Genomic DNA, 16,932 nt, shown 5'->3' on the forward strand with positions numbered 1-16,932 from the left:
ACAAAACAAAAACCCCAAAAACAGAAGCCCAGCCACGTGGCTTAGAACAAAACAAACCCTACCTATGTCAGAATGCTTCTTTTCAGATGAACTGTCAATTTTTTTTTTTCTGTGTAGTCACACTTAAGACCCTTAAGGAGATCCACTGTATGTTGTAGGATTTTAGAACATTTAGGATGTTTCTGCCACAATCAACATGCAGTCAGTGCATTCCCTAAACTGCTCTATTACTGCAATGAATCAAAGTCTAGAAACACTATCATAAGTGAGCTGATTTACTACAGGAGATCATACAACAAACAGTCCATGCCTGCTGTAGATGCATGCAGCTTTTTACTTTTGCTTGAAGCATCACCAAGTTAGTAAAAATTGCTTGGCTACGCAATCCCTTTCGGCCATAACAAGGATGGTTACCTTTCTAGAAAGCTTTTGATGTGAGTTAGTATCAGGAGCCTTACAAACCATGTATAGCTTGGAGCTGTATACATCTAGATTTAGGATTAACAAGTACAGCATAAAAGAATCACACAGGAATGACACTGATGCACGTCTGCAGCCGTGTTCACTGCAAAGGCAAAATTCAGTCACTCATATCCATGTCCTCCTCGTGGTGATCATCCCCATTTACTTTGGACTCCCTTGCTGCTTCGCCGCTTCCTTTCTCAGCCGCAGACTCCTTTACTTTCGGAGAAGAGGAATCTGCCATTTTCTTTTCTTCCTTTTTCTCCTTCTCGCTGTCATATCCCTGTTCCTCTTCATCATAATCCCTTGTGACCTGCTTTGCCGAGATAAGAAAACAAATTAAAACTTGCTTTCACAGCCCCTGTGGGCACAAGGCCAGCTGTGCAGCAAAGGCGGGGAAGATAAACAGGTCCTTAAACATACTTTCACATCCTTATCGCTCTCAGATTTCCGTTCCCGATCCTTCTCTTTGTCTTTGCTTTTTTTTTTCTTGCTGGTTGACCGTTCCCTCTCATCTCTACTTCTCTCTTTGTCTTTATCCTTCTTTTTTTCCTTTTTATGCCTACAGTGATAAAATACGGAACGAAAACCACAATCACACCATTGCATGGACAGAACCCAAACTACGCCCAGACCGTCACCCGCAGTCCCTAAAAAATCCAAAGGCAGGAAGAACTACGGGCAACGTAGTGCCACCTGCTTTCAGATAATAACCAAACATCCCCATTCCTCAGCTCTGATCAAACACAGCCACCACAGAGCGATAGCTGCGCCTCTGCTAACAAAGCCAAACTCAGTGTTTTACTAAGGAACTGCCCGCTGGAGGGGAGACGATCAGATGTCCACCAGAAGTCAGCTGAGCAGCAGTGCACAGAGCCAAAGGTGCCGGCTGCCTGCTGCTCCTCCGCCCTGAACAGCCCTGGTGTGGAGCTGCTGGGTGCTGCTGTACAGAAGCTCCATTCCCGAAGCTGATTAAGTTATGCTAAAGGAGGCAGCGGATGCACTCCTCTCAAGGAGGCAGCTCACAGGGAGAAGAGACAAGCCGTGTTCGTGCCACCTCCAGACCAACCCCACGGCGCTCTGTGCTTCAGTTCACGTTAGGAGTTTTGCCCTGGATGCATTTTTCAGCCAAGAGCTCACTGACCTTCTGGGAGATGGGGACCGTGACATTTTCCTTTTCGGTGACCTGGGCTTTTTAGGTGACCGTGTTCCACTCCTGCTTCTTCTACGCCGTCTTTCTCTGCAGGAAAGAATCATTAAAAGCCTTTTTTTTTTTTTTAAGCTCCAAATACATCCGTGGCTCCAGAATGAGCTCTAAGGGTAGTAAATATACAATGTAAGTGGAAGTTGGTACCTACTGTCAGCAGTACTGCAAAGCCCACGCAGCTGCTATCAGCAGAGTGAGCCACTTGCTATTACACCACCACCTTAACGAAGAAACCACTGCCCCATAGATCCCATCCCTGATATCTCCACAGCAATCACCACCCTACTAATTACAAGACTGTTATTTCCACTGATGTGGACCAGGTATGCTGGAAATACAGAACCATCAGGTTTCCCACAAGTCTCCATACCTGCTTGTGCTTCTGGATCTCCTCGTTGTGCTGTAGCTTTTGGGGGGAGTCTTAGAACGTTTCTTTTCTTTCTCTTCTTTCTTTTTATCCCTGTCAGTAAAACAGGCATTTATGTTAAGTCATTTGCAGGCTATTCAAGCAGAATTCGCTACTTCTGCTATACAGAAAAATGAATGAAGACACGACAGTTTCATTGCATAGCATATATTTTATCTTTTTTTTTCTAGTCACATCGATTTTAATAGAAAAGAAACCCAAAAGACAATTGCCTGTTAAGAAATATAAACAGTTTTGTTATAAGAACTACTGTGTGCAAACAGCACAAGATCTGTAAGCCTGGATGCCCACATTCCCTGTTTCCCACAGGCAGCCCATGCAGAACCACAGCTAACCCCAATGCCTGGCAGCTCTGCAGAAAAGCACGGCCTGCACAGTTCACACAAATGGCTGCACACACGCAGGGCAAGCTCTACAAGGACATAACAACAGACTGCTGTTACTATAAAGCCACAGGTTCCTCTTTTAAATTAAACACCTGAATTTTACAACTCAATCACTAGCAAATAGACTACTGAAGGATTACCTGGTTTTGGATGTGCTCCTGGATCTTCTACTTCTCTCTCTGGAATGAGATCTCCTTCGCCTGGGACTTTTAGATCGCCTCCTGCTTCTTGATTTTGAATGGGACCTTCTCCTTGATCTGCTTCTTGACCGTCTACCAAAAGTACATTGCAGTGAGAGTTGAATGCATGAAATGCTGATCAGATTCATGCTAACTGTGTTGCAGTGGAGGAAACAGAAAAAAAGAGTACAGAAAACCAAGCAACCAAACGAGTGGATTTTCAGTCAGCTCTCCTAACGCCCTGCTTGCAGGAAAATAGCAGACCTACTGGGGAGGACAACTGGCAAGCACTATTGAGGTGTGAAGAAATGTTTAGAACACCAAACCCAAATACTGACCTGATGGGCAAACAGCAAAGAAGTGCAAAGAGCAGGTCAGTTATAACAGCTTCACAAAGGCTGCTGGCACACGCTGTCTGACAGGGAGTTGACAAGCTGACATTATAAATAAGCCAACAGTACTTCTGCTTAGGCAGGTCAGCATTAACATCCTAGTCAGGGTATGTGAGCAGATCAAACAGAATGTGCTGCACATACAAGAAACAAGCAGCCCACAGATTCTGAGCACGAATACCGGTGCTCACACAAGTCTCCCAGTGCTTGGTTTTAAGACAAACTGTCATTTCCACATGAGCATGTTGGAAAGACATTGAAAAAAGAGCAGAGGTTTAAGGAAACGTTGTAAAACAGACTGCCTGCAACTGAAATCATTGACAGCAGTTAAGAGCCGTGCAAAATCAAGGCTTGTGCTAAGCTGCTGCTTTTCTGAAATAAGTAGCCTGGTTTTTAAAACCAGCCCAAACTCACATAGGCAAGGAAGCCACATCAGCAGACGTGCTGCTCAACTGCTCCTGAAGTTCTTGCTGCTGTAGTTTAAAGGATTTTTGAAGGCATTTTTGCAAGCATTGCTCTCCAACCCTTCCTACAGAAACAGGAGCAGGCCTTCATCCCACACTGCCGTTCAGGCAAACCACACACAGCTTTCCTCACAACTCTTCCATGCCTCCAAGTGTCAGCTCCAAAGAAGTGATGCTGAACACATCGTCCCAGCAGTGCTGTTTTTGTTTTGCTTTTAGAAGCACTTCCAGTAACTACCTGTGTCTAGATGAAGAAGGTGTCCTCCTCCTCCTCGAGCGCGATCTTGACCTTGAATGCCTTCTTTTTTCATCTTTTTTGTCTGGAGTTAAAAAGAAAAAGTTTCTTTTTTTAGTATTATTTTAGTACCCAAGAACATTTTATAAAGAAAACCAAGTTGGACTTCACACTGTAGATGTAAGTACAACACAGAAGTTGAACTGTAGCTCTCCTTTTTCTCAGAAGAACAGACGACAAAGACAGGCATGAAATAAAAATCCACAAATTCAGGTGCAAAACTGAACAAGTCAAAATCCAGGAAATTTTTAATTTAAGCCACTTAGAGAATAACAGCTGGAAGGCAATGAGGAGCTCTGTTAAAATCCCTTTATGAAGGCTAAGGAACCTCTCAGATTGCTTTCAATCTGATCCAAGTTACTTCTCATTCCTACTGGACACATCTGTGAACAAACTGCTGCAACACTCCTACACCTCATCACTGCAGAACTGAATCACACACACACACAAAAAAGGAAAAAAAAGCATTGTCCACAGATCAGGAACTAAAAGAAAGGAAATCATTGCCAAGAGCAAACAGAATTGGAGGTTACGTCTTCCTGCATCTCCAGGACAGCTGCAGCACAGTGTGCAGCAATGCATGTGTTCACACCAGTGAATCAGAAATTCAGCCACCACAGAAGATAAAGGCATGAAACCAGTAGTGGACAGACATTATGTCAAACCACCTGCACGAATGTAGGATGCTACAATGGAAAATCACCTGGCTCTATAGCAGCAGAAATTAACGACTGTGCTTCTCGTACTCTTTTCATAGCTTCTTCTATTTCTTTACTGGAGGTATCTGATTTCAGACTTGGTGAAACAAGACCTGCAGCTACATGGTTCAACCTGGAGAACAAAAGCAGCAATTTAGGCATTCAGTATATTTATGTATCCAAAACACACAAGCCCACACTGCCAGTTTGCAGCCTACCATTCAGGTAACAGAGAAATAAGCCTGTGATGGAGACAGCCGTACAAAACAGCAGTAAACATGGCTCTCAGTAAGCCATCAATAATAATAAATAAGGACTGTTATGCAGTCATTTACAGTTGCTGCTCATCTTGGCTCGTTCTCAGCCATATTGCTCTCCAGGGCTCTGTCTGCAAGCTGCACCATTACATCAGAGGCACAAGAGCGACCAAAATTGCATACAGGAAACTTTTTGTCTCTAGCAAAATGAAATGGCAGAGACTGACTGGGTATTTTATATCTACAATAATTATTATTTCATTGACCCAAGGCAGAATAATCTTAGTTTCCTGTCCTCTTCTCCCCACCAGAGCAGACAGAATCAGCAATGACCTCACAGCACGAGGTTTCTCCAACCTTAATTAGGTCCAGTAGCACAGAGGTGGGGTTCTGAATCACAGGCGTCATCCCAAAAGAAAGTTTCCCACAAGTACAACTGCTTGTAAGTAACAAAACTTACTTTGGATCCACTGTGCTCATCAGTTTGAGGAGTTGATCTGCTGCAAGAGACTGTGGGGGGGAACAAGTTAAAATCATGTTGGAAGAAGCACATGCTGAAGATGCCAGTGTTCCACCAGCAGTGACTAAAGCAGCCTCTGCAAGCGAGCAGCCCCCCAACAAGTTACAGACAGAAAGATGCACCGCTCTGTTTTAGAGCCTGGGGGGGATGAGCGGCTGCCCGCTGCATTTTGAGGACATTTTTTGCTCCCCAAAGAGCCAAGCAGCTTTTCCCAGACAGAATCAAAGCACTTCCAGATGAAAATGAACACACTTATTCTAAGTACAGGTTAGCTCAGTTACTTCAAGAACACAGACTTCATTAGACACATGCCCAGCAGAAGCTCTCAGTGTCAACTTAAAAAACAAGCAAAGTTTCTCCACTCTAAGAACTGCATTAAGTTCTTTCTACAACACTTCAGTAAATGCAGGTATTACCACCTCTGCCACTTCCTGAACCAACAGTACGTTAACAAAGCAAAACCTTTTGTTTCCAGCAACCTCAACACAGAGAGGCAGCCACTGCAGAACCCAGTCTTGCAGTCCAACTGGCTTAATGGACAAAGGAAATAATCATTCCAAATGTGTATTTTTCTAAAAAGCATTTTAAAATGCTTATTTTTTCCTTCTTTCATTTCCATGTTGGCATTATTTGCTTTTGTTGGCACACAAGGCTTGCATAAATAGAATGCTAGATGAGGAATTTCCTCAGCACTGCAATTAACAAATGCTTCTTTCATCTGTAGGTTATGCTCTCCATGCAGTGCCTGGTTCTCACACCTCAGACATTAACTCAGTGTTCTACTCACTGTTTCTTAGTACTCAAAATCTTTTTTCTTTTCCCCAGTTACAAAGCCACAATCTAACCAAGTCTTGGTGTTTCCTACCAGTACAGAATGAAGGAGCCAACCACCATTTTTTACTGCTGTTCTGTCACAAGACAGACTCACAGGATGGTAATGATGCATTCGAAGCATTCCACTGTTCCTCTCAAACTATTCACAGGTTCTTGTGGCACTGAATGTAAAAGTACTGCAGATACCATTTCTTCTGAAGAAGAAAATCAATCATGGGGTTTTCAGACAGTGGCTGCTGAACTGATGTAACTGAAAATTGCTTTTCATTGGAGAAGAGGGCAGCAAAAAAAAAAAAAAAAAACAAATTCCAGATCTCGAGCTTGTTGTTTAATACAGTGGTGACACCTAAGAGAACGTGTGACACACCTGAGAGTTTAAGTTTGCTCCAGGAAGCCCGAGAGCAGCAAGGGCAGGATCGAGAGCAGGAGCTCCGAGAGCAGCTAAAGGAACAGCACCAATCTGTAACAAAGGCAGCAATTAGAGCAACGTTCAACCGATACAAACTCTTAAAAGTCTCCACACGATCCATAAATATCCTAACATGAAGCTGTCAGGGGTTACCAGGAAAATTCACTTGAAGTTTCTGAGCCAGTGACCTCATTCTTCCCTAACTTTGCCCAGGATTCAAAGCCCAGCTCTGAGCTCCTGAACAACTCAGTGCAAGTTCATCTTTCACAGTCACAAATGAGAGAAGTCACACGCAGGAGCGCAAAAAGCACAAGCTGAAGAAGATCTGAAAAACGCAGAGCTAATGAAGCCTTCTGCTCTTACAGATCTGCCTCCCGCACTTTGGTTCTGTGCTCTAATGAGATGTGTTGGACTTTTTATTCTGTAATATATGTATATTTTTTACTGTTCATCTTCCACATGATTTCTGTGTATTTAAAGAGCAAACGCACGCTGTAACTTTCTCCTCCCTCAGCTGAATGTTACTGGAAGTTATTTCTCCACAGCACAACGCTCTCTTGAAATTCAGGAATTTAAACTCCACCCTTAAGGTCTCTGCTCCTCTCGGGTCTGTCAGTAAGGGAACAGTGGAGAGAAAAGAGAGCTGAGGTGCAGACGAGCCGTGAGACTTGTGCAGGGCACACAGGGAAGGGAAGCACTCCTAACAGCTCATCAACATGCTGACAGAAACCGTATCGGAGCGCTGCAACAACGCCGTCCATAAAGGAGCCCAAGCTCCAACACTCTGTGCCTTGGCATCGGCACACCAGTGGCTCTGACTGGAAACCAACCAAGAACTGGCAAGAAGCAAGCGAGCGGCCAGCGGTGGGTTCCCTTCATCCGACCAACCAGAAAACCTACCTGAGAAAGTGGGTTGGGAGTAGGCAGGAGTCCACCTCCAGGCAGCAGACCTGCCACAGCATTGGCTGGTGCCAAGAGAGACAAAGCCTTAGTCTCATCAGGAATGACTCCTGCAGAGAAATAGCCGGGCATTAGAATGCATTCTTTTTCTAAAGCAGAAAATACACAAATACACCCAAGAAAATGTCTCCCTGATACACCACCTGAGTTTGTTGAAAGTACTTATGTTTGCTAAAATACAAAGCTTGATGGCTATTAATATTTATCATTAATTTTTTTTTTTGTCAGAATGAAACTTCAATGCGTGAAAATCTGACTGTTCCTTTTTCTCTACAAATGGTTAAGTATCTAGAGCAAAAAAAAAATAGCACAATACACACTACTTTTTTGTTAACACTGCCAAGATTTCATCACCTGTACTCGATTTTTAAGTCATGAACCAAACGTAAGCAAGCACAGTCGGTTCTCCAGGGGTGTGCTCTCAACTTTCAAAAGCTGTTTTATGAACAACGACTCGTGTCGGCTGCTTCACTACAAAGCACACAGAAAAATCAAGATACACAAGACAAAAAAAGTTTGATTTAGGGGTTAATAATACGGTACAGTTCACTATGTTTTCTTTTACCCCTACCACATCAAATTTGTAAAACTTAAAGAGAAGGTACGGCAATATCTTTTGCTGAATCAAGCGTAGGGCTTTTGCTGACTTGTCAAATAAAAAGGACAGGCTCTGCAGATCTTCCCATACGGGCTGTGTGTGAGTGTCTGCGGGTGCATACGTACAGTACGTCGTGGCACATTCCTTACCTGTGCAGTAAAATGCTTATGTTCCAATATGTGCCATGCTTATTGTACCAACAATGCTGCTACGGAAGAAACTTCTGGCCCCAAATCTTGCAGCCAACTAAGACAAGCGTCTTACTGCACTGCCTGCTCTGCACGGATAATTTGAAGGGTCCTACCACGAGACAAGTACTTATGCAGGTGTTTTACATTCTATCCAACAGCAAAAGCCCTATACAGATGGATTAATTTGTTAATGTGCCCAAGCCCCCAAAATGAGAGTTCAATAAAACAATTTTACTAAATATTTGCAAATACCAGTAGTGTTTCTGTAATACATATTAAGAAACTGCATCTCATCATAAAACATACAATATGTACAGGGCACTTAAGAGAAACTGGATAAGCTGCAGAAGAAAACTGTTGGGTGGTATTTTCAGCAGGGCCTGGTATATAGTTCAGGCTGAACCAGGGAAAAGAACTGTAAAACACAACAACAAAAAAGAAAAACCACTGTTAAATAAAGGTAATGGTTCCTCCCACCTATACTGAGAAGTGCCGATAATACAAACAAATGTACAACACACAGCACTGTTATCTGGCTCGTGTCATTGAGCTGCCATCAATTTAGATACCAAAAGTTATGGAGGGAGAGGAGGGGAAAAAGGTCACTTAGATAAAGGGCATTAAGGCATAAATATATTAACATACCTACAGAGAGATTATGGGGTAATTTCGCATGCAAAATTATGTCTCAGAGGATATTTATCAATTACAGCTAAACATTTCAAATTAGTGCAGCTACAACATTTCCGGCAGCTAGACACAAATCCTCACTCATCTCCAGACACCTCAGAGAAGATCTGCATTCATTAAAAAAAAATCATGCATCTGATCCTCTACTCGTTTTTTAAAAAAGTATTCAGAAATAAATAAACTACAATTTAAAAAAAGCAATGAGGCCCCTCACCAGTTAATTTTCATGCTTCAAGAGCTTTTTTTACTGCTGCTTTGTTAGAACCATGAAATACTGTATGAATATGTAGAAATGAAAGAAAAAGAAACAGACAAAAGAAACAAACATTAACCAAAGAACCTAGATACCCCCCCAGCCATCTTTAATCTTAGAGTTCCTTCCAAATCTAGGAATATCACAGTGAAAATTACAATGAAGACTAAACCTTACCGTAGACTTTGTGTATAGCTCTACAACACAAAGCAACAGCCAACACCAAAATGTCTGTGTGTGCTAAAACTGGAGTGCGCTTGTGATGTATGGGATAATTATTGCACTAGACAGATAATAAACATTTACTTTAGCGACAGGCAATATTACAACAGAATTATCACAGCAGAAAATAGGAGGCGTGAGGGCCCGGTTCAGCACAGCAGTTAAGCATCTGCCTGACTTTCAGCACATGAGCAATTTCACCGTGCTTTGAAGAATCTCGCCGTACGGCGCTTAAGTAACTGTTGAAGTGGGAGCCGGCAGCACGCAGCGAGAGGTGCAGCGATGCTCCCAGGCAGGGACAGAAGCCCGTGGTTCCCAAACGAGGGCAGAGCCTTACTGGCCGAGCACGCGGCTGCGATGTGCCACATCCTCGTGACAGAACTGCTCACACTCCGAATCTCTGCAGTACCATAAGGAACAGCCCATGAGGAACTCTGTGACTTAAAGAGGCCCGTTAAAATGCAACTTTAAACAAGACTGAAACTACTGGGCAGAGTTTTTGACGTGCCAGCTTTATCCACGTGCAGCGCAGTGGACAAGTCAGACTGACAAAGGTATCGTTTTTATCCTTGCTGGAAAAGCTGAACGCTGACATCTGCCAGCACGGGCCTTGCAGAACGTTTTGGTACCGACTGATGGACTGTTACTAGGTCATGCTTTCATACAAAGAGGAGAACGAGATGCCTCTCCACTACACTGTAATACCTGGAGCGGGGAAAGCAGAAGCAGTAACTCCACAGCAATTTCTGAATGTGCTCAATACTCCCCAAAGCAGCATGTCTCAAGCAAAGGTCACGCTGCAGATTCCTACGTTCCAGAAATTGAGTTTCCATCTCTCTTACATTGCAGGAATACAAAGATAAGACGGTTCCCCGGGCCTCCAAAGACATCCTCATAGCATTACAATGTCTTGATAAAAGGTCTGAACACAGACCGTACACCACATTTATCACTGTAGCATGACTTAATCTGCAGAGGTGGTATTTAATTCAAGCCATTTGGGAAAACCCATTATTTCAGAAGTACATCAGTACAAGAAAACAGTACAATGGAAATCAATTACTTCTAAAGCAAGTCTAGAAGAGTTTAATAAGACTTCTGCAAGAAGAGGTGTCTTCTCAGCACAGTTTTTAAGTTCCAAAAACCCTGCTCATTGCCTTTCAAATTACTGTAACACCCTAAAATGTAAAAATAAAAAGAAGAAGAGAAAATGTAGTTAACAAGTGGTTACACCAGGAAAACACTTGGGGACTTGAGTGCTTGCTGGCCTTTAGTTAATGTCTAGAATCCCCTGTAGCTGCAGAGGACCCACTGTTTTTCAGTCATCTGGAAGGGCTTTGCATTTGCCTTCTCCACTACAAAAATCACACACACAAATAACAGAGAGAAGAGTTTATTATTTAGTGAAATTCTATTAAAATATAGCATGGCTGAACAAGAAAACTTGGAATAAAAACTATTACCAGTGCCCATTTGGCACCTCTCGGAAGATCTCACTTTCAAATTCAATCCTGACTACTGAAACCCTTGGTATACTGGAGTTCACAATGAGAGTGAATGAATGGCTTTTCAGGGAAGCTCCCCACCGGGTGCAAGGCAGCACGTGCCAAAGAGGTGTTGGCCTGCTCTCCCGTGGACTCTCGGGGAGGGAGAAACATTCTCGTGAAGAGATTCACCCACAGGTGAATAAGGCAAAATCTCCCTTGAGCGTTGACCTGTTTGCAGAACTCCATTGAGGAAAATGTCTCACTGACATCAATAAAGAGCACAATTTGCAAGCAATTCTGCCTAAACTGTTCATATTCTAATCTTAAGACACACAAAACCAGTCAGAGGCAAGCTTCCCGTTTTCATTCAGCACCGCTAAATAAAAGCGGTTTGTAGCCCAGGAGCCAATTGCAATATACCAAGGGTTTTTAAACATTAATGGCCGTACGTCTGGCATTTTCCTAACGCTCATTTTTGCGAACTACACTGGAACAAAATGTCATCATATGCTGGCTTCATAGACCATTAAACAATTCACAAACCTTCTGCATACGGAACGACTATCAGCGCTCTGTCGACGAACACCGTGTTCGTCAGGTGCTGGGCCACAACCGCCGAGTCGGGATCGTGGAACTTTACAAAGCACACACGGGATGACACGGGCAAAGGAGAGTCACTGGAAAACAAGGAGAGAAAGCGATGAGATGAAACCAAATCGGTCGTGAGGAGACATCATGCTACCTGCTCTTGCCTGCCACTGAACCGGAAAGTCGGACGGGTTTATAGAAGAAATCACACGGAGTGAAGACGCTCTCTTATGAAATTACAGAAATAATCCCACTGCCTTGTTTGTAACTGAAAATGAATTCCATCGTGCAGGGTATATCTATGGCAGTCACCTACGGGCTAATTAGTTCTCATTACTAATCTGTAAGAAAGGAAGGAGACAAATGACAAATAAATGTCAACGAGGTCTCTGGGGAGCTGAACAGGAGGGGAACAGCTGTTTGTGAGGGTGGATGGTGGTGACAGGACAAGGGGGAATGGTTTGAAGTAAGACAGGGGAGGTTTAGGTTGGGTATTAGGAGGATGTTGTTCAGCCAGAGGGTGGTGAGGCACTGGCACAGGCTGCCCAAGGAGGCTGTGGATGCCCCATCCCTGCAGGCATCCAAGGCCAGGCTGGATGTGGCTCTGGGCAGCCTGGGCTGCTGGTTGGCGACCTGCACACAGCAGGGGTTGGAACTGATGAGCGTTGTGCTCCTTTGCAACCCAGGCCATGCTGTGATTCTATGAAATACTTTACTCAAGGAAAACAGAGCTATCTTACATATATACTACAGAAGCCCTCAGAAATGGGAGCTGTGTACTCTCTGCTTAAGCACCCAGATTATATTTTTGAAGTAAACTATAAAGAAGGCAATGATTAAAATAGGATTATTTTACTTCTTAACACTGTTTCATGAATGCTTCTAGCCCAAACTTCACTGTGCTTCTCCTTGTTGCCAAACACACGCACAGAACCCACCCATCTCCCTTCAGAGGGAGGCACGCTGCTCAGAACATGCCTGTTATTCAACAGTAACAGAACAAAACCAAACAGGACTGTCACGTAGGCAGTGCTATAGATGAAATCACACAAAAGGGCAAAGAGCTCCTGGACAGCCAACCTGTAACCATAAGCCTCTTGGCAAGACGGGCCCTGCCTACCGCACAGCTCAGAGTGAGCGCCTCAACAGGGCTGTGCAAAAATCCCCAGGTATGGAAAATCCAAAAGAGAACGTGGAAAATTTGAGTCCATTTAAAGACTAGGAAGATCTCTCTCTTACAAGAGTAAGAAAGCGCGGCAGGCTTTGCAAGCCCCCAGGGGAAAACAACGACAACAGAAAGAATGAAGGCAAAATCAACTCAGTAAAGTTCCAAAATAGATTTCCAAAAGTCCACACTGTATGAAAACTGCAAATTTTCCTTTAGTCGGTGATTCAAATTACATGACAGGAAAAGAAAATGTTATGCAGACAGAACTGCACAGCAGGTGAGGTAAGAGCTGCCTACAGAAGATTCACAGCAGGCACAGGAAGCAGCATCAAGTCCCTAATGCTGTGCTTCCCAACCAGGGCCAGGCTGCTCCCAGCTCTCAGGCAGCAATCAGCAGAGGAGCCAGCTCTCAAGAACACTCCCCGAGTCTTCATCACACTGACCTGCCTTTGCCGACCAGCACCCAGAGACAATTAACAGGACAGTTTTGAAAATGCATCCCACTGCCAGACTGTTCTATCTGGAAAACTGACCAAGTCTTTCATCACTTAAAATAGGGATTATCACAATTCAGGAGAAAGAAGAATGATATGAAGTACAAAATGACACCTTTTTCCTTCCATCAGTGCCAATGCCAACAACTAGCTAACCTTCACCACCACCAAGCAAACGAATCACAGAATCACAGAATTGTAGGGGTCGGAAGGGAACTCCAGAGATCATCGAGTCCAACCCCCCTGCTGAGACACACAATGATTTCCTGTGTCTCAACAACGTATCAGTTCTGACCCACATCAGGACAGCTGGGCATTCCAGCCCTCACCTCCTAAACCCCCACATACCTCCTTCCAAGTTCCCCCACATCACAGTCTGCATTTCAAATACATCATATTTCTGAAGGCATATTCCTGCTGCTTACACCAACACTGCTGCTGCTCTAACATCCAGGCTGCAATGAATAGTGGGCAAGTAGGAGATGTCTTTCAGCATCACCATATTCATAGTAGGGTGGGAAGAACCAGAGCAGAACCATGCTCACTTTGCAAAGGAGTTGTCATCCTTTTCCCAGCACAGCAACTATGCAGCACTGAGAACCAAGCAAAGCTGCTCTTCTGAGGAGAGTTGTTGCCTTACTGTCACTTGCAATTGCTCTTCTGAGGAGAGTTGTTGCCTTACTGTCACTTGCAATTATTACAGAGAAGGCAAAAGATTTTGCCAATTACCACCACATCCAACTTACAAAGTCAAAATATACACTCCTAATTTTATCATTCTTTCACTCTGTAGATTAGATTTTCCAGCAAATACGTTTTCCTCCTGATAAATTTCTCTGTTCGCTGCACTGGATCACTCATCCACCAACAGGACCAGAATCCACACTGATTTCTGCATCCACATTTCAGAGCAGAAATGTACGTTCTGATAGAAGGACAGCCTCCACATGGTAGACAAGACATGCTGAGATCATCTTCTAAACATGCGTGCAGAAATGTTTTTAAAATATTCCTATGTGGATGCATACAATATAATTTAATTTTCTATATTATATATCCTGTATGATTCTGTTACAAATGGTACACATGTACATTTTGTAAGCTCGGCCAGAAGCCCATTCCCTCCACTTCTGCCCATCTCAGAGTCAGGACCTCAAGTTTATAGGAGAAGGAACAGCAGAGCCTCCAGCACAGAGGAAAGAACCCACAGTGTGGGCAAATACTCCTCTCCCCCGGGCTTCCAACGAAACCAGACACCCCAAGCACCCCTCCCACCATCCATCACCCAGTGTGGCCACACCTCCCGGCACAGTGCGGCGCACAGCGCGGCACCTCCGCACCGACAGAGGCACAAAGGGAGCAACAGGAAAAATCCTCACCACTACCAAGTTAAAAATGCAATCCCAGCATGAAAAAAAGCCTTTTCCAACTTCAACTGCACAACCTTACCTCATTTAAACAGCGTACAGAGTTTTAAGTAAAGCCAGTTTTCCATTAAGATACAACACAGTTCACTCCAACAGCTATTCAGTATCTTCTGCATCTCCTGTGCCAGACCCATTTTGTTACACTACATTTCCTGTTCTCTATTGACCTCCTCAGTGGTTTTTCTACAGTAACAACTTCCTCGCAAAGGGCTAAGATCTTCACAGCAACCCTAAGGGATGATGCTGCATTATCCTCTTTCATTTAGAGATCTGAAACACAAAAGAAATATAGGCCAAACGTTCTCAGTGACCTTTAATGCTTTGAGACATCTGAGATCTCAGGTTATTTGCACCACTTTGCCTCCTCCTCCGCCAGCACAGAGCCCTCCCCGACACAGCTGTGAAAGCCACAATACCAGTGCCACAACAAAGGAGGCAGAAGTGAGCTGGGAAGAGCAGGAGCTCAGCATGCAGAAACAGCCTTACACTAGGATGTGCCAAAAGGATGCCTTGAAGATACTGGCTATCTCCCAGCATCCAACGCATCCAACAGACAAGAGGATACAATTCAAAGCTCTCCAAAGCCACCTCATCCCTCCTGTAACCCAGTCCTTGGATATATGCATGGCAGACTTCAACACAATCCAGGGCAGATCCACCAGCTGCACTGAGCAAGGTCCTACAGGGCCAGCAATTCACACATTTGTGCAACAGAGCCAAGTCAAGCACAGCTGGCTGCCTCAGCTATGGTAACAAAGTTGCTGGGCTGAGCTTTGTTCCCTTCTGAAACAGCAGAAGTGATTCTTTAACGTATGAAGTTAATATGTAGCTAAACCAGCACAAAGCTTCGGGAACAGACTTTACCAACAATAACCTCTCCTGAAAAACCAGCCAACACCTGGAAATGCCAAGCAGCACACTCAGTGATCGCATCTGTTTAAAGGCAGTTGGCTGTGCTGAGCACCACGGGCTCTGCCATCACACACAGCTACCCGGTTGCTAACAAAGCAGCGCTCACACCCGCCGCTGCCTCTGCTTCAGTCACACACTGCCCTTCCTTCCACGTTCTCTTCTCCAGCACCGACTTTCCAGCAGCCAACCCAACCCGCACAGCACCCACAGTCTGCACAGCAGGACATGCAGACCTGCTTGCAGGGATCAAAGACCAAACGACGGAAAACGAGGCCGCCCCGCAGCAGGCTGTCCCACTACGGTTAAACACAGCACCGGCCGCCGGTTTTGCACGGAACTTTTAGCAAGGATCGAGTGGAAAACACTCGTTTTAAGGCTCGCCCTCAGCTCCAAAACTCAGCCCCACAACGAGGGGAGCCCGCAGAACCGCGGCCCGGCAGGCTCCGAGGCCGGCAGCGCTTCCAGGAGGGCGGCTGAGCAGGGCGGGAGCGGCCGCCGGGCCGCGGGCACGGAGGCGGGCGCAGGGAGGGGGGCGGAGGCAGACGGGCCTAGGGCGGCGGACTCACTCCGGGGGGAAGAGGCGCAGCTCCTCGATCTTTCCGAGGAAACCGAAGAGCGTCCGCATCTGCTCGGAGCTGGCGCTGGGGGAGACGTTGGTGACCTGGATCACGTCGGTGCCGCTGCTCGAGGCCATCGCGCCGGAGCTACAAACACACCGCGGAGGGAGAGAAGGGAGAAGAGCGCGTCAAGGCCCGAGCGGCCCCCGGCTGCGCCCTCCGGGCCGGGCGGGCCTCCCGCGGACCGCGGCCTGGCGCAGAAGCTCCGCCGCGCAGCGCGGCCGCCTCACCAGCCTGCCTGGGCCGCAGTATCCCACAATCCCCCGCCGCCGCCCCCGCGCAAGCGCAGCGCGCGCGCCCTGCCGACCCACGCAGCCTCGCGGCGCGGAGCGCCGGCGACCGCGCATGCGCACGCGCGCGTCCCTTGCCCCGCCCGGGAAGGCACGGGAACGGCGCCTGCGCAGCCGTGTGGAGAGCGTCGCTCCGCCTCCGCGCACGCGTACTGGGTGCTCAGGGGCGCGCGGGACGCACCGCACACGCGCGGAGCGGGGATGGGGCCGGAGGCTGCGAGGCGTTGGGCCTCGTGTTTGTGCGTCGGGGCGGCTTTTCCTCTTACAGGGACAAACTAAACGTAACTCGGACACTCGGTGCTTTGGGAAATACGCAGTGGGAAAGCTCAGTGTTTCCCTGGGCAATGTTGCCAAAGAACTAAGGAGCAGTGGTTAAAAATCAGAAAGACCAAGCCTGCTATCAGAAGCGAGTGCCTGATGGGCGGTGGGCTCTCAAGCCATGTGCTCACTGACCCATGCTGGTGTTTAGCACCAAACTCACTGCTCACAAGTCCAATGGAACTTA

At 45.8% G+C, this 16,932-nt stretch overlaps 1 protein-coding gene across 2 annotated transcripts; it reads right to left on the reverse strand.

Annotated features, from left to right (window-relative positions):
* Positions 1-453: 453 nt before the first annotated feature.
* On the reverse strand, positions 454-16,214 carry SRSF11 (serine and arginine rich splicing factor 11; the record flags this gene model as incomplete). Of its 2 annotated transcripts, none has more annotated exons than XM_079536473.1 (12): positions 454-778; positions 886-1,024; positions 1,607-1,702; positions 2,040-2,129; positions 2,623-2,754; positions 3,756-3,837; positions 4,516-4,643; positions 5,228-5,277; positions 6,489-6,581; positions 7,431-7,540; positions 11,475-11,608; positions 16,087-16,214. In XM_079536473.1, 12 exons carry the CDS (start codon positions 16,212-16,214, stop codon positions 581-583), a joined length of 1,380 nt encoding a protein of 459 aa, XP_079392599.1. In that variant the 3' UTR covers positions 454-580. The 2 variants fall into 2 exon arrangements, with proteins under 2 accessions (XP_079392599.1, XP_079392600.1); XM_079536474.1 differs by having other exon boundaries at positions 2,028-2,129.
* Positions 16,215-16,932: the final 718 nt, after the last annotated feature.

The sequence above is a fragment of the Tetrao urogallus genome, assembly GCF_951394365.1.
Source record: "Tetrao urogallus genome assembly, chromosome: 5".
NCBI lineage: Eukaryota > Metazoa > Chordata > Aves > Galliformes > Phasianidae > Tetrao > Tetrao urogallus.